Here is a 16137-nt window from a genome sequence, read left to right on the forward strand (position 1 = left end):
CCAGAATACTGTACTGTTCTGCTCTTGAATCTGGAGGACTTTGATAAAAGCTGAGTGACTTCTCAATAATTTGTTATATTCATATTAATTGAGAGTGCTGCATTTTTACTCTAAGCTTTTGAGAAAGTTGGCCTCATGTGAAAAATGTCACAAATCTGGGTACTGTCAAAACTTCTTTTAGAAATTATTTGGAGAGTCATAATTCTTCCACTTAAATGTGCATTTTTAAAAGGTTTACTACATTAGTAAGTATGATTTTATTATATTTTAGGGCCAATTTGCTTTTCCACAGAAGACACCTCCAATTTTATAATGAAATTCAAATGAGTGTTCTATACTAAAGTCATATTGAATATATTTTTAAAAATCAATTCTCAAACATCTCAGGAATACACATGATGAATCATAGGTATTAGAGGCAAATTATTGATTGAGATATGAACTCTATCTAATAGTCACTTACTGAGACTTCTCTTCCTACCACTCAGAAAATATGAGTAGAAAAATTAAGTCATTTCAAAACCCTGGCCCTACCTAAAGTGAACTTTTCTAAAAGTCAGAGGGGTCCAGTCAGCATGGTGTGGTCAGTCCTAATTTGCTTGTGTCTTTCTCGGTGGTAGTTCAAGACCATCAACAGACATGGACACTAGTTTAGGCTCCAGCCTTTCCTGATTGCCTGCTTGTGGGAAAGGCATCTAATTTCTCTATACCTCCGTTTCTTTATCAATAAAAAATGGATTTCATCATGCTTTATCTACATCATAGGATTATTATAAATGTCAAATATATTAAGTAAAAGCATTATGCAACTGTGAGGAAGGATTGTAATTTCAGCAGGATATGATACTACATAAGGAACTAAAAGCAACATCAAATTCCTAAAACTTTCCTTCTTTGTTTTTCTCTCAAAAAAGCAAATACTTACATAATCACCTAAAAGTCATTTTGTAAGCTTTTTTCTTTGTCCGTGCATCTCGATGCATGAAAGAAGCATTTTGCTCCCAAAGCTGATCATTACAATAATGTCAGTTTGAAGGATCTGGGACTAAGAATGTGTGAGAAAAGCATGTTGAAGACTGTAGAATTCAGAGTTAAAAAGCTGTGCAGGAAATCAGTAAAATGCAAACTCAGTAAGATTCATCCCTTGAAATCCTGAACGAGTGACTTTAGGGTTTCCTGGGTTGGACTAGGTGGGGTAGTTTCTGGTTGATACCACAGCAGGAGAATCTGTCAACAGATTCCTTTCTCTGAGGTCCAGCTCACACTCAATTCCTTTCTCTTGCTTATAGAAACTAATCTTGTCCATGAGCAACCGTAATAAACATTTAAAAAGTCTTCACCTCCATGGAGTATTTCGTGATCGTATAGAAATGATACTTTCGGCACAGACCTTTGTGGGGCAAGTTTTGGTAAGTACATTTTTAGTGTTACTTTGCTAACAGACTCCAGCCAAGATCATGATTATAGTCATATATATGTTTATCGCTAAGGTAAACATCTAAGGTTCCCTGATGGCCTTATCTAAAATATCACTACCTCTCAACAGCCATCGCCATGTCTCCCCTCTTTAGTCACTGTTTTGCTTGTTTTTAATTTGAAGTGAATATAATTTGTGGGCATTATTTTTGTATTTATTGCCAGCTTATCCTCCAGAAGAAAAGCTTTATTAGAGCAAAGGTTGTACACATTTCCTTCTTGTATGGATGTCTGGTTTATGGCTGATGTTTAAGAAATTTTGATGGTTAGTGTGTTATCTGGCCTGAAACATACAGCTGTTTTCCTGTTCTTTGAATCCAATAGCCTCTTTTCTTCCTTATACAAACTAGTCATTTTTTGCCTTTCCATAATATTTATCATTTTACTTCATGTTTTAATCCAGGCAACTTGGACATATTAAAACTTAATTCAGATATCATCACCTTACAAAATCTTACCTTATCTCCATATTAAGCTAGGAATCTGTCTCTAAGGCTCTATAATATGCATTGAACGCTTATTAAAATTATCTGTGCATATGCCCCACTCCCCAGTGCGCTGTGAGCTCCTTGAGAGAAAAGATTATGCCATGGAAATTTTTATATCCCATTGTCTAGAAATACCAGATGCCCTATAAATGAATATTGTACTGATTATCATTTCAGTAGTACAGTTTGATCTGAAACATTAGAAGTTGGGATTTGTAATTTGAGGCTATACTGCCATCAGATGGTGGTATGATAGAAGTAGACATGTAAGCTAGAGTTTCCTCTGCTTTTTCATAACTGGTAAAAACATTGCTCTTTTCTAATTAACGTTGTTTAATTCAGATGTAATTACTTTTAAAATTTTATTTTGGAAGTATATAAGTAAAATTTCTTTGATAAAATTTGCAAGGAATCTTGAAGCATCTGGCAATGAGCCTCTCCTTTCTCTTCTTTCTAGACTTGGTCTTTTTTTCCAAAATCCCTGTTGATATGACTGACCTGTTAGAGAAGGATTTTATGATTCGTTCTTTTTTTTTTAAAATATATCTTTATTGATTTCAGAGGGAGAGAAAGAGATAGAAACATCAATGATGAGTCATCATTGATCGGCTGCCTCCTGCACGCCCCTGACTGGGGATCAAGTCCGCAACACGGGCATGTGCCCTGACCGGGAATCGAACCATCATCTCCTGGATCCTAGGCTGACGCTCAACCGCTGAGCCACGCCTGGCTGGGCTGTGATTCTTTCTGATTATAACGGGGATTTATTTCTTGGTTAGGATCTTTTCAAATGTTCTAATCATGTTTGATTGTATGAGGATAATATTGGAAATGATGTATTAAAGGTCACTGGGGTAAGGCCGAAGAGAACTTATACCATCTAACAATTTCCCCTTTTTATAAGAACACCAGTCACATTGGATCAAAGTCCGTCCTATGACCTTTTTTAAACTGGAATACATCTGCAAAGACCTTATTTCCAAACAAGATCACTTTCTGACCTACTGCTATTTAGGACCGCAACGTATATTTTGGACAGTGGGACACCATTCAACACATAACCATTGTGATGATAAATGTGATAAATGTAACAAGCCTCAACCAAGATATGCCATCACGAATACCACTACACCAAAAATATAACTTAAAGATCATGAATAAATGAGAAATACAAGAAATAAGGAAGAAATATTAAAAGACAAAGGTAGTAGGAACTTTTAGTTCAGTCATCTCATATCAGGGCATACACAATAGACAGAAAATAATAAGAATAATCATAAAAGAAGACCACAGCAGCTTAATTAATAAGAGAGAGGTGATTGAAATTGTCAGGCTCCACATGCTGAAAACAGAAATTAAACTTAGAAGTGTCAATGAACTATTTGTAAAAATTCAGCATGTATTAGGCCACAAAAGTGATACTTGGAAAATTGACTAAAAGAAATTTTATTTTGCTGGGTTTTGCTCATTTTTGTAATGTAATGCTACTTCTAGAAAAAGAAAAATATAAAACATACTAGAAACGATCAGTTACTTCACACTTTACCTCTATTGTTTATGTTAAAAATAAAATTAAGTTAAAAACCTTTTCTACCACCTTGAAATGTACCTTCACCTATGTTTTTTTTCTATTTCTTTTCTTATTTCACATTTTATATTTAATATACCATCAAGCATCAGGAGCTCATTTTGTTTATATAGTATGAGACTATGCTTTAGTTTAGAGGTCTTTATCATATGAATAAAGAAAAGGCTGGTAGGAAATGCAATCCTCATACGGATTATTTCTGGATGATTTCATTTTTGTCCTTTTATGCACATAGCAAAATATTCAAAAAGCATTGAAGGGCACATAGTAAAAAAATTAGTTTCTTCCTTACCCCTATCTCCATCCACTGCCACTTCAAACCTGTAGAGTCTTAGCAACACTGTTAGATATATTTTATTTAGTTGATTAGCTAGCTTAAGATAACTCTTCTCCCTCCCCCCATAAGTTATATCTATAAAATTTAAATTATGAAGTGATAAAATTTGTTATTCCTTGTGGCAGTTCTTTAGTAAAGAATAGTTAAGTGAATAGTTAATGGAGCCATTAGAGGTAAAATTAGATCTAGATTCAGGTTAGTCCACTGATTTTGTGTCTTCAGATTGAAACACACCCCAGGAAGGAAAGGAAGGGTGTTCCAGCAGACTTCTGCAGGGCCAGCAGATGCCATCAGTTCTCCAACTTTCACAAGTGCTGTTTCTTAAAATGATCTACCTAAGGACTCATATCAATTCTCCACTCCTAGCATTCTTTTACAACCTATTTTACAAAAGAGAAGTTGTATTATTACCTCCTTTTGATAAATGAGGAATTTGACTCATATACAGATGAAATGTAAAAACTATAAAATGGGGATGAGCAATACTATCTATAGTTTATTTCAATGATTAAATGAGTTAATATATAAGATGTGGTACCCTATCTCATTCCAGGAATAATTAATATCCACAAACACATACATTAATTTTTAAAAATCCATCTCATTTGGATTAATTTCCTATATGATTTTACTTTTTGTTAAGTATCAGAATTTGTAATATAGTTATGTTGCTTTAATCGAATGTGTCTCAACAACAACTATAACGATAATTTGACCCAGAAAATATAAAAATAATATATTTAGAGACAGGTGTCAGAAAATTTAGATTTTTTTTTTTTTCTTTAGTTTCTTGCACCTATCTTGAGATTTCAAACCTGTTTCCCAGTTCTCCATTCAATTACTATTTCCCAGGGTGTTAAGCAGTAATCATTGAATAAGCATGACATAAGATGATTCTAAGCCCAGGTTTTTTTTTCCAGTTGTCCTGGTATAGTTGTTAAGAAAGTCTCTTACATTCTTAAAAGTGTATGCATGTGGACAACAAGTAATAAAGCCACCTTTGATTTTTAAAATCACAAGACAGTTTCCAAAGAAAAAGAGCCACTAGAGAAAATGCAACTTCGAAGGTCTCCTTAATTGCTCCATAGAGTAAACTCCGCCTCTGGTTAGAAAGAATATTTTCCCTCATTCTCATAATTCACACCATTCGCCTCTCATGACTGGCAGTGTCCCGACCTTTGGGTCTCATGTAGCCTTGCTGGGAATTTATATACTTCATTAGTCTCATGACCCACATGTATACGTATAATTAATACATTTTTATCATTCTTAATTCTGGAACCCTGTTCTTTCCCATTTATTTTGTTTAATCCCCCCAATCCAGTTAGTTTTAAATAATGATAATACTATATCACAACCTATCGGTTTGGGTGAGAATTTTCTAATAAGCCTTTTTGACACTAAATCTGCTTCTTTTCCTATCATCCAAAGGTCCACCCAAAGTTGGGGAAGAATTGGCTGGATGGGCCCTAAGTTTATAGGGAGAAAGCCCCAAACTGACATATTTCCCTTTTGCAAGCGGATTGCTCAGGGAGTGTAGGTTGTAGGCCCCAAGTGAAGAAAGATTAACAAGCCATAAACATGCTGCTCAACCTGGTAGAGCTTGTCCTTAAAAGCAACATCCTTAACGCAGAGGTTACTTTTTCACCATGGCAGTGGCTCACTGTTTCTTGTAAGGGCCCCGAGCTCCTCCTGGAGCCCCTACCCTCCCTCTGTCACGAGTGGTAGCTGGCCAGGGTGCAGCTGGCCTCCCCTACCCTGTGCACTCCACGCCCCCTCTTGCTCCCCCACCCCGGGTGTGGAAAGCCTGCAGCGGCCCCTGTGACAGCTGCTCAGGCGCCGCCCTCTGCAGGCCCTGCCCTGGCACCGAGGAGTCATCCCCTCAAAGGCCAGGGTCCGCCAGGGGTTCAGGGTCCTGGTGGAAAGGGCCACTCCTGGATGGGTCGGCGGCTCACAGTTTTCCAGTGCTCGGTGGGAGGTAGTTAGCCGAGTCCGATGGCTGCCTGCCCCTCTGCAGGACAGCGCGGTGCTTCTCAAGCCGCTTCCTTTCCAGAGCTTCCCGAGTCTGTGCCATGAAGGCTCCCTGGGCGCCTTGCTTCCTCCCACGTGCTCATGCTGGGTCTCCAAACACAAGGTCTACGTGTTTTCATCTCTGGGGCAGCTTTGGTGAGCTGAGGCTTCCTGAGGTCGCTCATCCAGCTCTGCTAAGGGTTTGCGATCACACGCCTTGTCAGTCTCTGGTCCCTGTCTTCAGGACCTTGGTGGCTCCCCCAGGCCTGGCTGCTCAGCCTGGATGCCGCAGGACTGCACTGCACAGGCCCAGGGCCAGGTCCCACCACCGTCCGCAGTCTGCAGCTCCTAAGGTCCCCGCTGGCCTAATCTTTGAGGCTCCTTCAGTTGAATTTTATTTATAATTTTTTTTTCCCCTAAGAGTACTTCTTTGGGCATATCTCACAGACTTTGGCAAGTAATGTTCTTATTTTTATTAGTGCCTAATGCGTCTTTATGTTGCTTTAAATTTTAATTTCTTGTTTGACTCGTGGTCTATTGAGAGGAATGTGGTTTGCTTTTATTTTTTTCAGGATGGAGTGGCTGTCTTTTCTACTTCGGTAAAATTTATGGACCAAGAACATCACTGCCTTTATGATTTCTAGTTCATAGAATTTATGGGGAAATTGTTTGTTGCTTGGTATATGATCAATTTTTATTACTACTTAATGGACTTTTGAAAGAATATGTGGAGTATTTGTTAGCTCTATAAGCACTATGAATTATATTATATGTGTTTTCCATATCCTTAATTATTTGGTGACTGATTGAAAGGGGCATGTCAAAAATCTTCATTATGGTTTTTAAAACCTTATCAAATATCTTTCATTTCCAACAGATCTTGAATTATATATTTTATATAACATCAATTAGTGTGTGAAGTTACATGTTATATCTTCTTGGCTGATTGTGCCTTTTATCAATAAGATACAATATTAGTATGTAACACTGCTTCCATTTTATTTTATTCACACCTCATTGGGATGTCTTAGCCCAGGTCTCTTTCAATCTTTCTGTCTTATTTCCTTTTAAGTGTGTCTCATAAATATCACGTACCTGGATTTTTATTCATTTATTGACTTAAGAATAAATTTATTTGTTAATTCACCAGGGGAATTCTTCTTCTTATGGTGATCTGTTTTATTGGTCTTTGTAATATTTAGACATTGAATTTGCTGCATAATAGAATATCTAATATCAGTGGTGTAAAAAGACAAATGGGATGTCTGTTAGTGAAAAACAGAGAGAATGGGTATCAGGTACACAACTAAGCTCATCCCAGTCTAGGTTCCGTATCTTACTGGAGGGGCAGAATTACATGGTGGCTGTAAATTTTGGGAGACATGGATGCAGTATTGGCTCCTCCACTTCCTACTGTGTAATCTTGGGCAAGTTTGTTTTTCTAAATTGGGTTTCATTCTTTTAATGTGAAACTCCTCCTTTAAAGTGTTATAGGGAAATTATATGATAGTACATGTAAAGCACTGACTATTAGCTGATATTTCCATTTCTGATTTGTTACTTTTTATTACTTTTATTTATTGTCTTGGATCTTTGACTTGGATAATTCCATTCTTAATGCAATAGCCTAAGCATATTAAGTAAATCAAATTCAGAACAAACTTACTGTTCTGGATTTATCTTTGTATCTCTGCACATTTTATATTCATAGCTTCCTCTTGCATGAGATCTTTGTCACACCACCCATCTTTCCTTCCAGAAACTGAACTAATCTAACATTTGGTTCTAAATTACTATTTTGTTCTTAGCATTCTAAGATTGTTCTTAGCAATCTGTTAAGATTTATTTTTCTTAATATTTGCTTTAGGGTCAAAAATTGCATTATTTGTACCTTTCATTAGGCAGCACTTTTATCTTTCTGATTTTTTTTCTTAAGTACTTCCCATATTCATTTGCAAGGGAAGGTGTGGGTGGTATAATCTCTGAATCCTTGAATACCAAAAATGGTTTTTATCTTGCTCTCTCAAGTGAACAGCAATTTGGTTGGAGGTAGAATTCTTGGCTTACAATCCTTTTTTCTAGAATCTCTGTAAGTGTTGTTTCAGTGTCTTCTAGCACTTGAGGCTACCTGCTAGATGCTGAGCTGTTATCTTGCAGCTCCAAATCCACCCTCTCTCCCCTACTTTGTGAAGTGAGACCAGGGCTCAGCAATTATAGTACCTTCTGGGAGCTCCCTAATGCTCCTAGTGAGGCTCTGCTGACACCGGGTACAGGACGCAGGAAGCCTAGGGGAGGGGAAGGAAACGGCTCCTTCCGTGTTTCGCATCTGTATTTTTCAGCCACACCTGCTCAGTGGCTTTTCAGCAGTCAGATGGCTACTGAAAAAACTATTCCTAATTCTTTTTCAACACTGACAGAACCAGGCTCACAGCATCTGCTCAGAGGGCCCACTACCAGCCAAGTCAGGACCCCTCCTCCCAGGTCTGAACCTCAGCTCCCAAAAGCACCTCTTGGAAGATGCTAAATGTTGAAAATCCTGACCTCTTTTTGTCGATCTTTCAGCCAGTGTTGAGGTGCAGCTTCTTGCAGTTCCAACATCTGTGTGACCCCCCATATTCTCGTTTTGCCTTTCAAATCCTCCAGGACTATTTAACAGATTTTTAGAATCTCACTAGGGACAGTAATTGTCATTTTTAAAAGTTTAATTACATAGTCTATGTTCACTCTTTCGTTAGAGGTCATTTCATCTATTTTCTTTGCCTGATCCTCCTGTCTTCTTACATTTCCCATATAACTGTCAATTTTCTAGTGTCTGCTGGTATTCTTAAGAGAAGCTGGTTAGAGTATTCATAGGGTCCCTTGTTAACCACGTTACTACTGTTTGTACTCTGAAGATGCTCATAATTATCCACCAACTAAACGGGGATTTAAGCCCCACTCTGGAAATCAAAGCCTCAATTTACTGTGTATTTTCACAAACAAACCTTAGGGATAATGCTGTGGCCAGCAGCTTTGCAAAGGAGGCTCTCTCTGGGCAAAGCCTCAAATTCTTCAGTTTATTTTTCTCTGACTGCTTTCCATGGTGCTTCTGAGAAGAAAAAGTGTTGCTTCTAGCTCAGGGGTTCCTCCTCAACTGTATGGCTTCAGGATGCATCCTCTAGGCCCCTCTGACTCAATGGCTCCATCTCCAGCCTATGCCTCAGGTGGAGAGTTTTCTATCCCTGCCAAACAGCCAGCATTTTCAGATTTTGCCCCTGCAACCCTAGAGGTCTTCTCAGAATTGTCTCGCACTCCTACCTGATTCAACAGTGTTCATAAGCTTTTAGGTCCCAGTGCTTTCTTTTGGTTTGGCATACATGTTGCAGATTTTATGTATTGCTTCTGCATAATGTTCTTTAGGGTTTGTAACATGAGGTTTGTATTGTTCTCAGTTTCAATAAAACTACAAATTTCTTCTTTTTTGTTAATTTCTATGATTTGGAGGGTTGTAAACATATGGCCTACCACCATCTTCTGGAAGCTTGTCAGTATATGATTTATATTTGAAGAATCACTTAGGAAATTTAGCAAAAGAGAAAAATATGTTCATATGTAAAGAAAAGAAAAGCAATTTCATGAAAACTATGCATTAATAATTATTAATATGCTGATATAGATATGTGTCCACATATCCACTCCCAGTGTTTTTCCTGAGCTTAGCAATATTTCATCAACACTTAATTTAGATGTTAAAATAGGTGCCAGTAACTCCCATGTTTTAAGTAAGTTGCAAACTGCCACTTGCAAAGTAGTTAGAAGAAACCCAGTTGAAGCTCTTAGCACATTACCCAACCACATGTAAATTAGGGTAAATTAGAAATAGAAAAGGATTTTTGGAACAAGTTCTGTTGTGGCAGAAGTGTGGGGAGATATCCTGTCATGTGAAGCCTAAAGAAAGAGGCTTATCAGAGACTACTCAGAAATTTCAATTTGTATCTCCTGGAACTTTGGGGACACAGTGAACTGACAGCTGGCTCATCTGTAATAAGTGACTGTCCCACTAGCTGCGTTATGCCAGAGAAATTGCCACACCGAAGATAATCTCTCCTTCCAGTGTTGGATGGAACAAAGAGTGCTTGAGCTGATCCATGGGCCAGACGTGGTTCCCATGTGAGAGCTTTTCACACATGGGACCCAAAAGAAGGTGTCTGGAGGGTAAGGTTTCCAGCAGAATATAGGAGTGTAAGGTAAGCAAAAGAAGATTTGTGAGCAACCAGTGAGAGATATACTTTCATACAATTCACAGAAACCACAAATGGGACACAGCAATTAAATATTATCAAGACTGCAATTCTTCTGGCCCCTGCCCTTGCATGTCTGATTCCCTTTACTTTGCTCTACTTTATTTTCCTAGCATGTATTTTTAACATATCATGTCAATTGTGCTCCACATAGGCAGGGATCTTTGTATAGGTCGTTCACCGATATATCCCAATCACCAGAATAATATTTGGGTCATGATAAGTACTAAAGAAATAATTGTTGAATGACTTGAATTGGGTTCTCAAAGAGCAATGAAAGAACTCATGAAAGTAAACAAACACCTCCCATGCTCAGAGAGCCCCAGGATGGGAACATAGTGGACTAAGACCTGTCAAGTCCAATGTTTCCCGCTCTGACCTTCCCTTTATGTTCACTCCTCCACACCGACCTACAGTTCTGCAGAGGCCATAGATAGCCTGGCCACTGGGCAACCGGGAATAAAACCCCCCAAAAGGGTTAATAGAGAAGAAACTGATCTCTTTCTTAGTATAGGTAACCTGCCCCAGGAATACTTGAGCTGGAAAAGTGTAAAGCTTTAGTTGTAAATAAAATTCACTATTGTTATTAATATTATTAATACCTCACTGGACTGAACATATTAAAGAAACAAATGGTTTGGAAAGTAGAAATAACTGGAGAAATGTCCAGTTACCTAAAGTCGACCCGAAAAGTCAGCAGGGCTGCAAAAAGTTTCATCCAAATGCATCCAGGATTTTGGATGGAGAATTTTCTAATTATATTCTACAAGTTCTACTTATTTTATAGACCAGATACATTGGCAAGTTAACAGCACTAGTGTTTTTTTTTCCTCAGGGTAGCACTTTTTATCGTGTTAAAATTCTGACCATCTTTTACATGAGCATGTTTGGGACTGTTTCTTCTATAATATCACAGGCAATTCAGCTCCAAAGTCTATATCTGTCAGTCCTCACTTTCTAGCATGTAATAAAGCACATAACCTATATTAAACACTTAATAAATGGTTGATGAGTGAATGAATGGATGGATGGGTGAATGAATGAATGAATGAGTAACAGAACTTCTTGAGATTAGGAAGTTTTAGGAGCAGCAGGAAGGACGAACTATTACGAAGTGTGTGAGAGTTGCAGTAAGGTAAGGAAAGTGGTGGGTGGGTACGTGTTCATTTATTGAATTCCCATTAAAGGTCCTATCGGTCATTCTTGAAAGAATGAATGGATAAATAAATGAATGAATGCTAACATAAGCAAATTGTGAAAAACATGGCTACACATGTGCAGGCAAGATGAAAAGAAAACACAGTTTTGTCGATTTGTTCATTCATCTATTTTCACATCAATAAAATGGGTTTGTACATTGGTTTCTGTTTTTATTTTTTCAGGTGATCCTTGTATTTGTACTGAGCATCGGGTCTCTTATAATTTATTTCATCAACTCTAATGAGTGAGTAAAATCCCTACTCACCTGTGTCTTCTATTCATTATGTTTCCAGTGAATTTGGGATGTTCTGTCAGGAAAAATGGTTAATGTACTTTCAAATATATTCACATACACAAGCTCATATAAAAGGATAAGTGTTTAGTTCCCCCCAGGGAGCACTAAAACCAACTCCACAAAAAGTGCACACATTGCTTCTGCATCCTACCATGCTGTGTTGCCAGAGGCTGGGGTTCCCTGCACATATTTGCTCCCTAGTCTCTAGGACTGCAGGCCTCCAGCTGCCCTCTTCTTTGGGCCACTTAGGAGGACTTTATATGCCTTTGGACCCTTTAGACGTTGAAGTGGAAGTCCTGTGGTCATTTCAGGGTTTCTCATAGGTTTCAAACAACCTTGGACAGTCTTGAGAAAGGAAAATGCTAGGCCTCACTTGGTATAAAGGAGCAGATTATTGACTGCTCTTCTCGAAAGGCATTTCCTCCTTTTATGCCAAAGTGAAGATGGTGTTTTGAACAGAACCCTACCTAACCTGAACTCCATGCTGATCTTCTGGGAGTTACCTTAGATTCCCGGCTGAAGCAAAATTGGGATTGCAGGGCTACAGAAGTCAGACAGCTTTAGAAACCCTAGGAAAACTAGAAGTCTTAGCTTTGTGAATTCCTTGCTGATCTTTCAGGAAATTATTTTTTTAAATTTGGCTTGGGTCAGTTTATTGGATCTAGAGTAGCTCTATATCAGAAGGGCACAGAACCTTAAACTTCCTGCTGGGCAGATGGTCTCGAAAACCAAGAAGAGTTGCCAAATCTCTAGGCCTCTGAATCCCCACTGCTAAAACAGAAATAGAAGCAATAAGCACTAGGAAAGGAAGAGCAGGTAATTTTCCCATTATTTTCAGCTCTATGAACAGTCTACTGGTTTTATTCATGCATGTGTCTGCTCCCAAGATAAAAGAAACTTCCTTGAGATATGGACTTAAGTGTCTGGATTGAGCATTCATGAATAAATAAAAAATTGCCTACTCTTTCTTTTTATTTGGTCCTCTGTAGACACAGCTTTTAAAACACTCATCTTTATAAACTGCCCTTGTTTCTATTCCAGCCCTGTTGGAAGCTGTTCTTCATATGAAGACAAAACCATCCCTATTGATCTGACTTTCAATGCTTTCTTTACGTTCTATTTTGGGTTGAGAGTAAGTACCTGTTGGAAGTGGGAGTAAACAGACAAACACAACAGGTACAACATAGAGAGATCTGTGTGTGCTTCGGTTATACAATTGGCCTATGTTGTCAGGCTCTGAAGTTAAAGGGTCTATGCCCTAAATTGTTAAGTCTATAGTAAGACAGAGTAGCTCTCTCTCTTGTATCTGAAGCTGTAAACCAGGCCAAAAATTCCATCACAAATGAAAGTGATTTTTTTTTATAAAATATCACCCTGTCACACTGCCTTCCTTATTGGTTCTTCACCTACTGCTGAGAAAGCTTTACCCATAATCATGAGCTGGAAGAACCCTAACAACAGGCCTCTGAAAATGTCATTGGCTTCACTGGTGGCTTATGTGCCATGTAACTATATAAAATACTTTATATCTTTGCTTCATTTTTGTTACACTCATATATTGAATAGTTCTCTCATTCCACAGCCATTTATTGAGAACACATCCTTAATCTAGATTTCAGTATATTTATTCATCCCATGTTTTTATGTATATATAAAAGATATGTTATACATATGTGTGTAATATGTTTCTATGACTATCCTTCTGAGTGTCCTCTAACCACACTGACCATCAAAATCTTCTTTTTTACAGCAAACTCTCCCTTCTGGAAATGCTCACTTTCTAAATCTAAATAGGGAAGCTCATAAACACAGGCCTTGGTCAGCCAAACTTGTAGATAGCTAGCTATACTTTTTCTATTGAAGACCACCCTAGATCATGTTTCCTCATTGCTCACAAACAGAGGGTTTTATCTAGATAATTATAAAGCTCTAGGAGCAGCAGAAAGATCATGGTGTGAGGGTTAAGTGAGAGAGTTAAGTGTAAGAGTTAAGATCCATCCAGTAGATAAAGTGGGTTGTTTATTTATTGAACACCTACTAAAGGGACAATCTTTATATGACATAAATATATATGTATCTACATAGCTACATAAACATATATCTCATATATAGCTATGTAAATATATTTGTGTGTGTATATATGTATATTATAGAATTAGATCAAAGCTCTAGTTGATGAATGAAATGTAGCTGAATAAAGCCACTTCAGTGTTCACTTTAAAATTCTTGAGGTTAACAGAATTTGGGGTCTTTTATTTCCATTTCATAGTTTTTGGCAGCTGATGACAAGATCAGGTTCTGGTTGGAGATGAATTCAATTGTAGACATATTTACCATTCCACCAACCTTTATTTCATATTATTTGAAGAGTAATTGGCTAGGTAAGTATATTGTGGGAATCGGAAGAGATCTTTTAAAAAAAACTTAACATTCATTCATAAGTATCCTTCATTTCCCTTTAATGCCTAAATGCCATTTAAAAAAAAACAAATTTCTCACTGTACTTGTATGGTTTTATAATCTATTTTCAGAACACCCCCACCCCCCCATTTTTTTACATCAGGCAATATGACATGCCTGATGCACAATAAGTGTCAATATTTGTTATTGTTAAAGGACTGTCTCATCCATAACTTGAGAGGCAAGGCCCCAGCATCCTCTCCCTCTGTGGCCCCTTTGTACTGGGATCCCACATGCATTGGGAGAGATGAAAAGCCTCCCTTGGTCTGAAAGCTTTTTCATAATCCAGACATGTTATGACATATTAGAGATTTATTTAGCTACTTAGTCTTTAAGGTGGACATATTGACAGTGCATTGGGGTTGCATAGCTTTTACCAATTTTGTGTAATTTTATTTATTAGCTACAAATTATTTCTTGCTATCATTATCAAACTACGTAAAGTAAGCATCATACAAACAGTGAGGAACATATCACAGACATTCTGTCATCAGAAGTTTAAGTGGTTTAAGGAATAATTTGCTTTTTTATTCTAAGGAAGAATTTAGAGTAAAATATGAGTAGTGCTTATTATATGCTTTATATTAGCTCAGCAACCTTATGAGGTAGGTACTATTATAATTCCCATTTTACAGATGAGGAACTAGAGAAGTTGAGGGCATTGCTTTAGATTATAACAGCTAAGTGTCAGGGCTAGGATTTGAACTAGAGCTCACACTCTTAAATCTACAACTTTATAACATATATTTGAGCATTTCAGGGAGAGAGAGGGTGTAATCACTCCCCACTGTATTATAATTCAGACCACTCTCTAGAGTAACCCTCCTTTTGGCAGAGTTCTCCTTTCTATTGCTTTCTAGGTTTAAGGTTCTTAAGAGCATTGCGGCTGCTAGAGCTCCCTCAAATCTTGCAAATTCTGAGAGCCATCAGGACCAGGTAAATACCGTTTCTCAATTACTACTCACTCACTGTTTTGGATTAGGAAATTAACATGTTAACTACACCTTCAATTCAACTCATTTCTGATCAGACTTCTAGTGGAAAAATCATGAAGTCCCATAGCTCCTAAGATATTACTTGCTCTCTTTCTCCCACTGTGTTAACATCATACCCTGGCTGAAAAGTTTGCAATCAATTCAAAGATTTTGTTTCTTCTTTGTTCTGTAGAGCTACAATGTGTAAGTCCATTTAGGCTTTAATTCCCTACCACCATCACCCAAATAAGAAATCAAAATAATTCAGAGGCTTTGGTTTCATACATTTGCTGTTATGAACCGTGTTTCCCTAGGAACTAAAACAATCCCTCTGAGCAGCAGAGCTGCCCAGTAGCCACAGTGAACTATTGCTTCCACATGTCTCAAAAAATATATTCAAACTACCTATGAGCAGCAGTACTTATAAAGTTTTAAGCACTTTGGTCTTACGTTACCCACTCAATTTCCATGCCTCTGCATTCTCACTAGAAGCATCAAATATTGCAGGCCAGGCAGATTTCACTACTAAATGTTTATGCATCATGGAGAAGTCAAGGTCTTAAAAGGCTGTCCTTGTGTGACAGGTGGCCCTGCCTGAAAACTACAGAGATTTCATCTAAACGCTAGGGCAATATTTAGGAGACAGGAGCTTGTCTGATCCTCTTTACTCAGAGGTCCTGGTATGAGTTTAGCAATATGGAACTACAGTTCTGTGACCTACTCAGTTTCATTTTGCAAGCCCACTCTGGATTCCCGAGGCGCTGCAGTTTGCACAATTACTTTAGGGAAAATAGCAATATATTAAATTTATTTTATGATGATACTCATATAATTTGCTTTTAAAAGAAGTGTAATATTAGGCTAGTGGATATCATAACAAAATCTAGGCTTTTTGAACAAGTGTGTGTAACTGGGTGTGTGTGAGAGGTGTGCATCTTCAACTCTAATGTGTGTATGAATCAAGCAGAGGCTCTTGTAACACTGTGGATCTGTAGATCGGGGTGGGGGCTGGGATTCTGCATTTCTAAT

At 37.8% G+C, this 16137-nt stretch overlaps 1 protein-coding gene across 1 annotated transcript in view; it reads left to right on the top strand.

Moving 5' to 3' along the window:
• The window catches only part of KCNU1 (potassium calcium-activated channel subfamily U member 1), a 239284-nt gene that overhangs the window by 137709 nt on the left and 85438 nt on the right, over nucleotides 1–16137 (top strand). The window contains exons 2-6 of the mRNA XM_016210705.2: nucleotides 1290–1409; nucleotides 11562–11623; nucleotides 12716–12806; nucleotides 13944–14055; nucleotides 14995–15070. Of these exons, the coding sequence (XP_016066191.2) occupies nucleotides 1305–1409; nucleotides 11562–11623; nucleotides 12716–12806; nucleotides 13944–14055; nucleotides 14995–15070 (446 nt within the window). The 5' untranslated portion in view covers nucleotides 1290–1304. The remainder of the gene's footprint in view (nucleotides 1–1289; nucleotides 1410–11561; nucleotides 11624–12715; nucleotides 12807–13943; nucleotides 14056–14994; nucleotides 15071–16137) is intronic.

This window comes from Miniopterus natalensis, chromosome 2 (genome assembly GCF_054644295.1).
Source record: "Miniopterus natalensis isolate mMinNat1 chromosome 2, mMinNat1.hap1, whole genome shotgun sequence".
In the NCBI taxonomy this organism is placed as follows: domain Eukaryota; kingdom Metazoa; phylum Chordata; class Mammalia; order Chiroptera; family Miniopteridae; genus Miniopterus; species Miniopterus natalensis.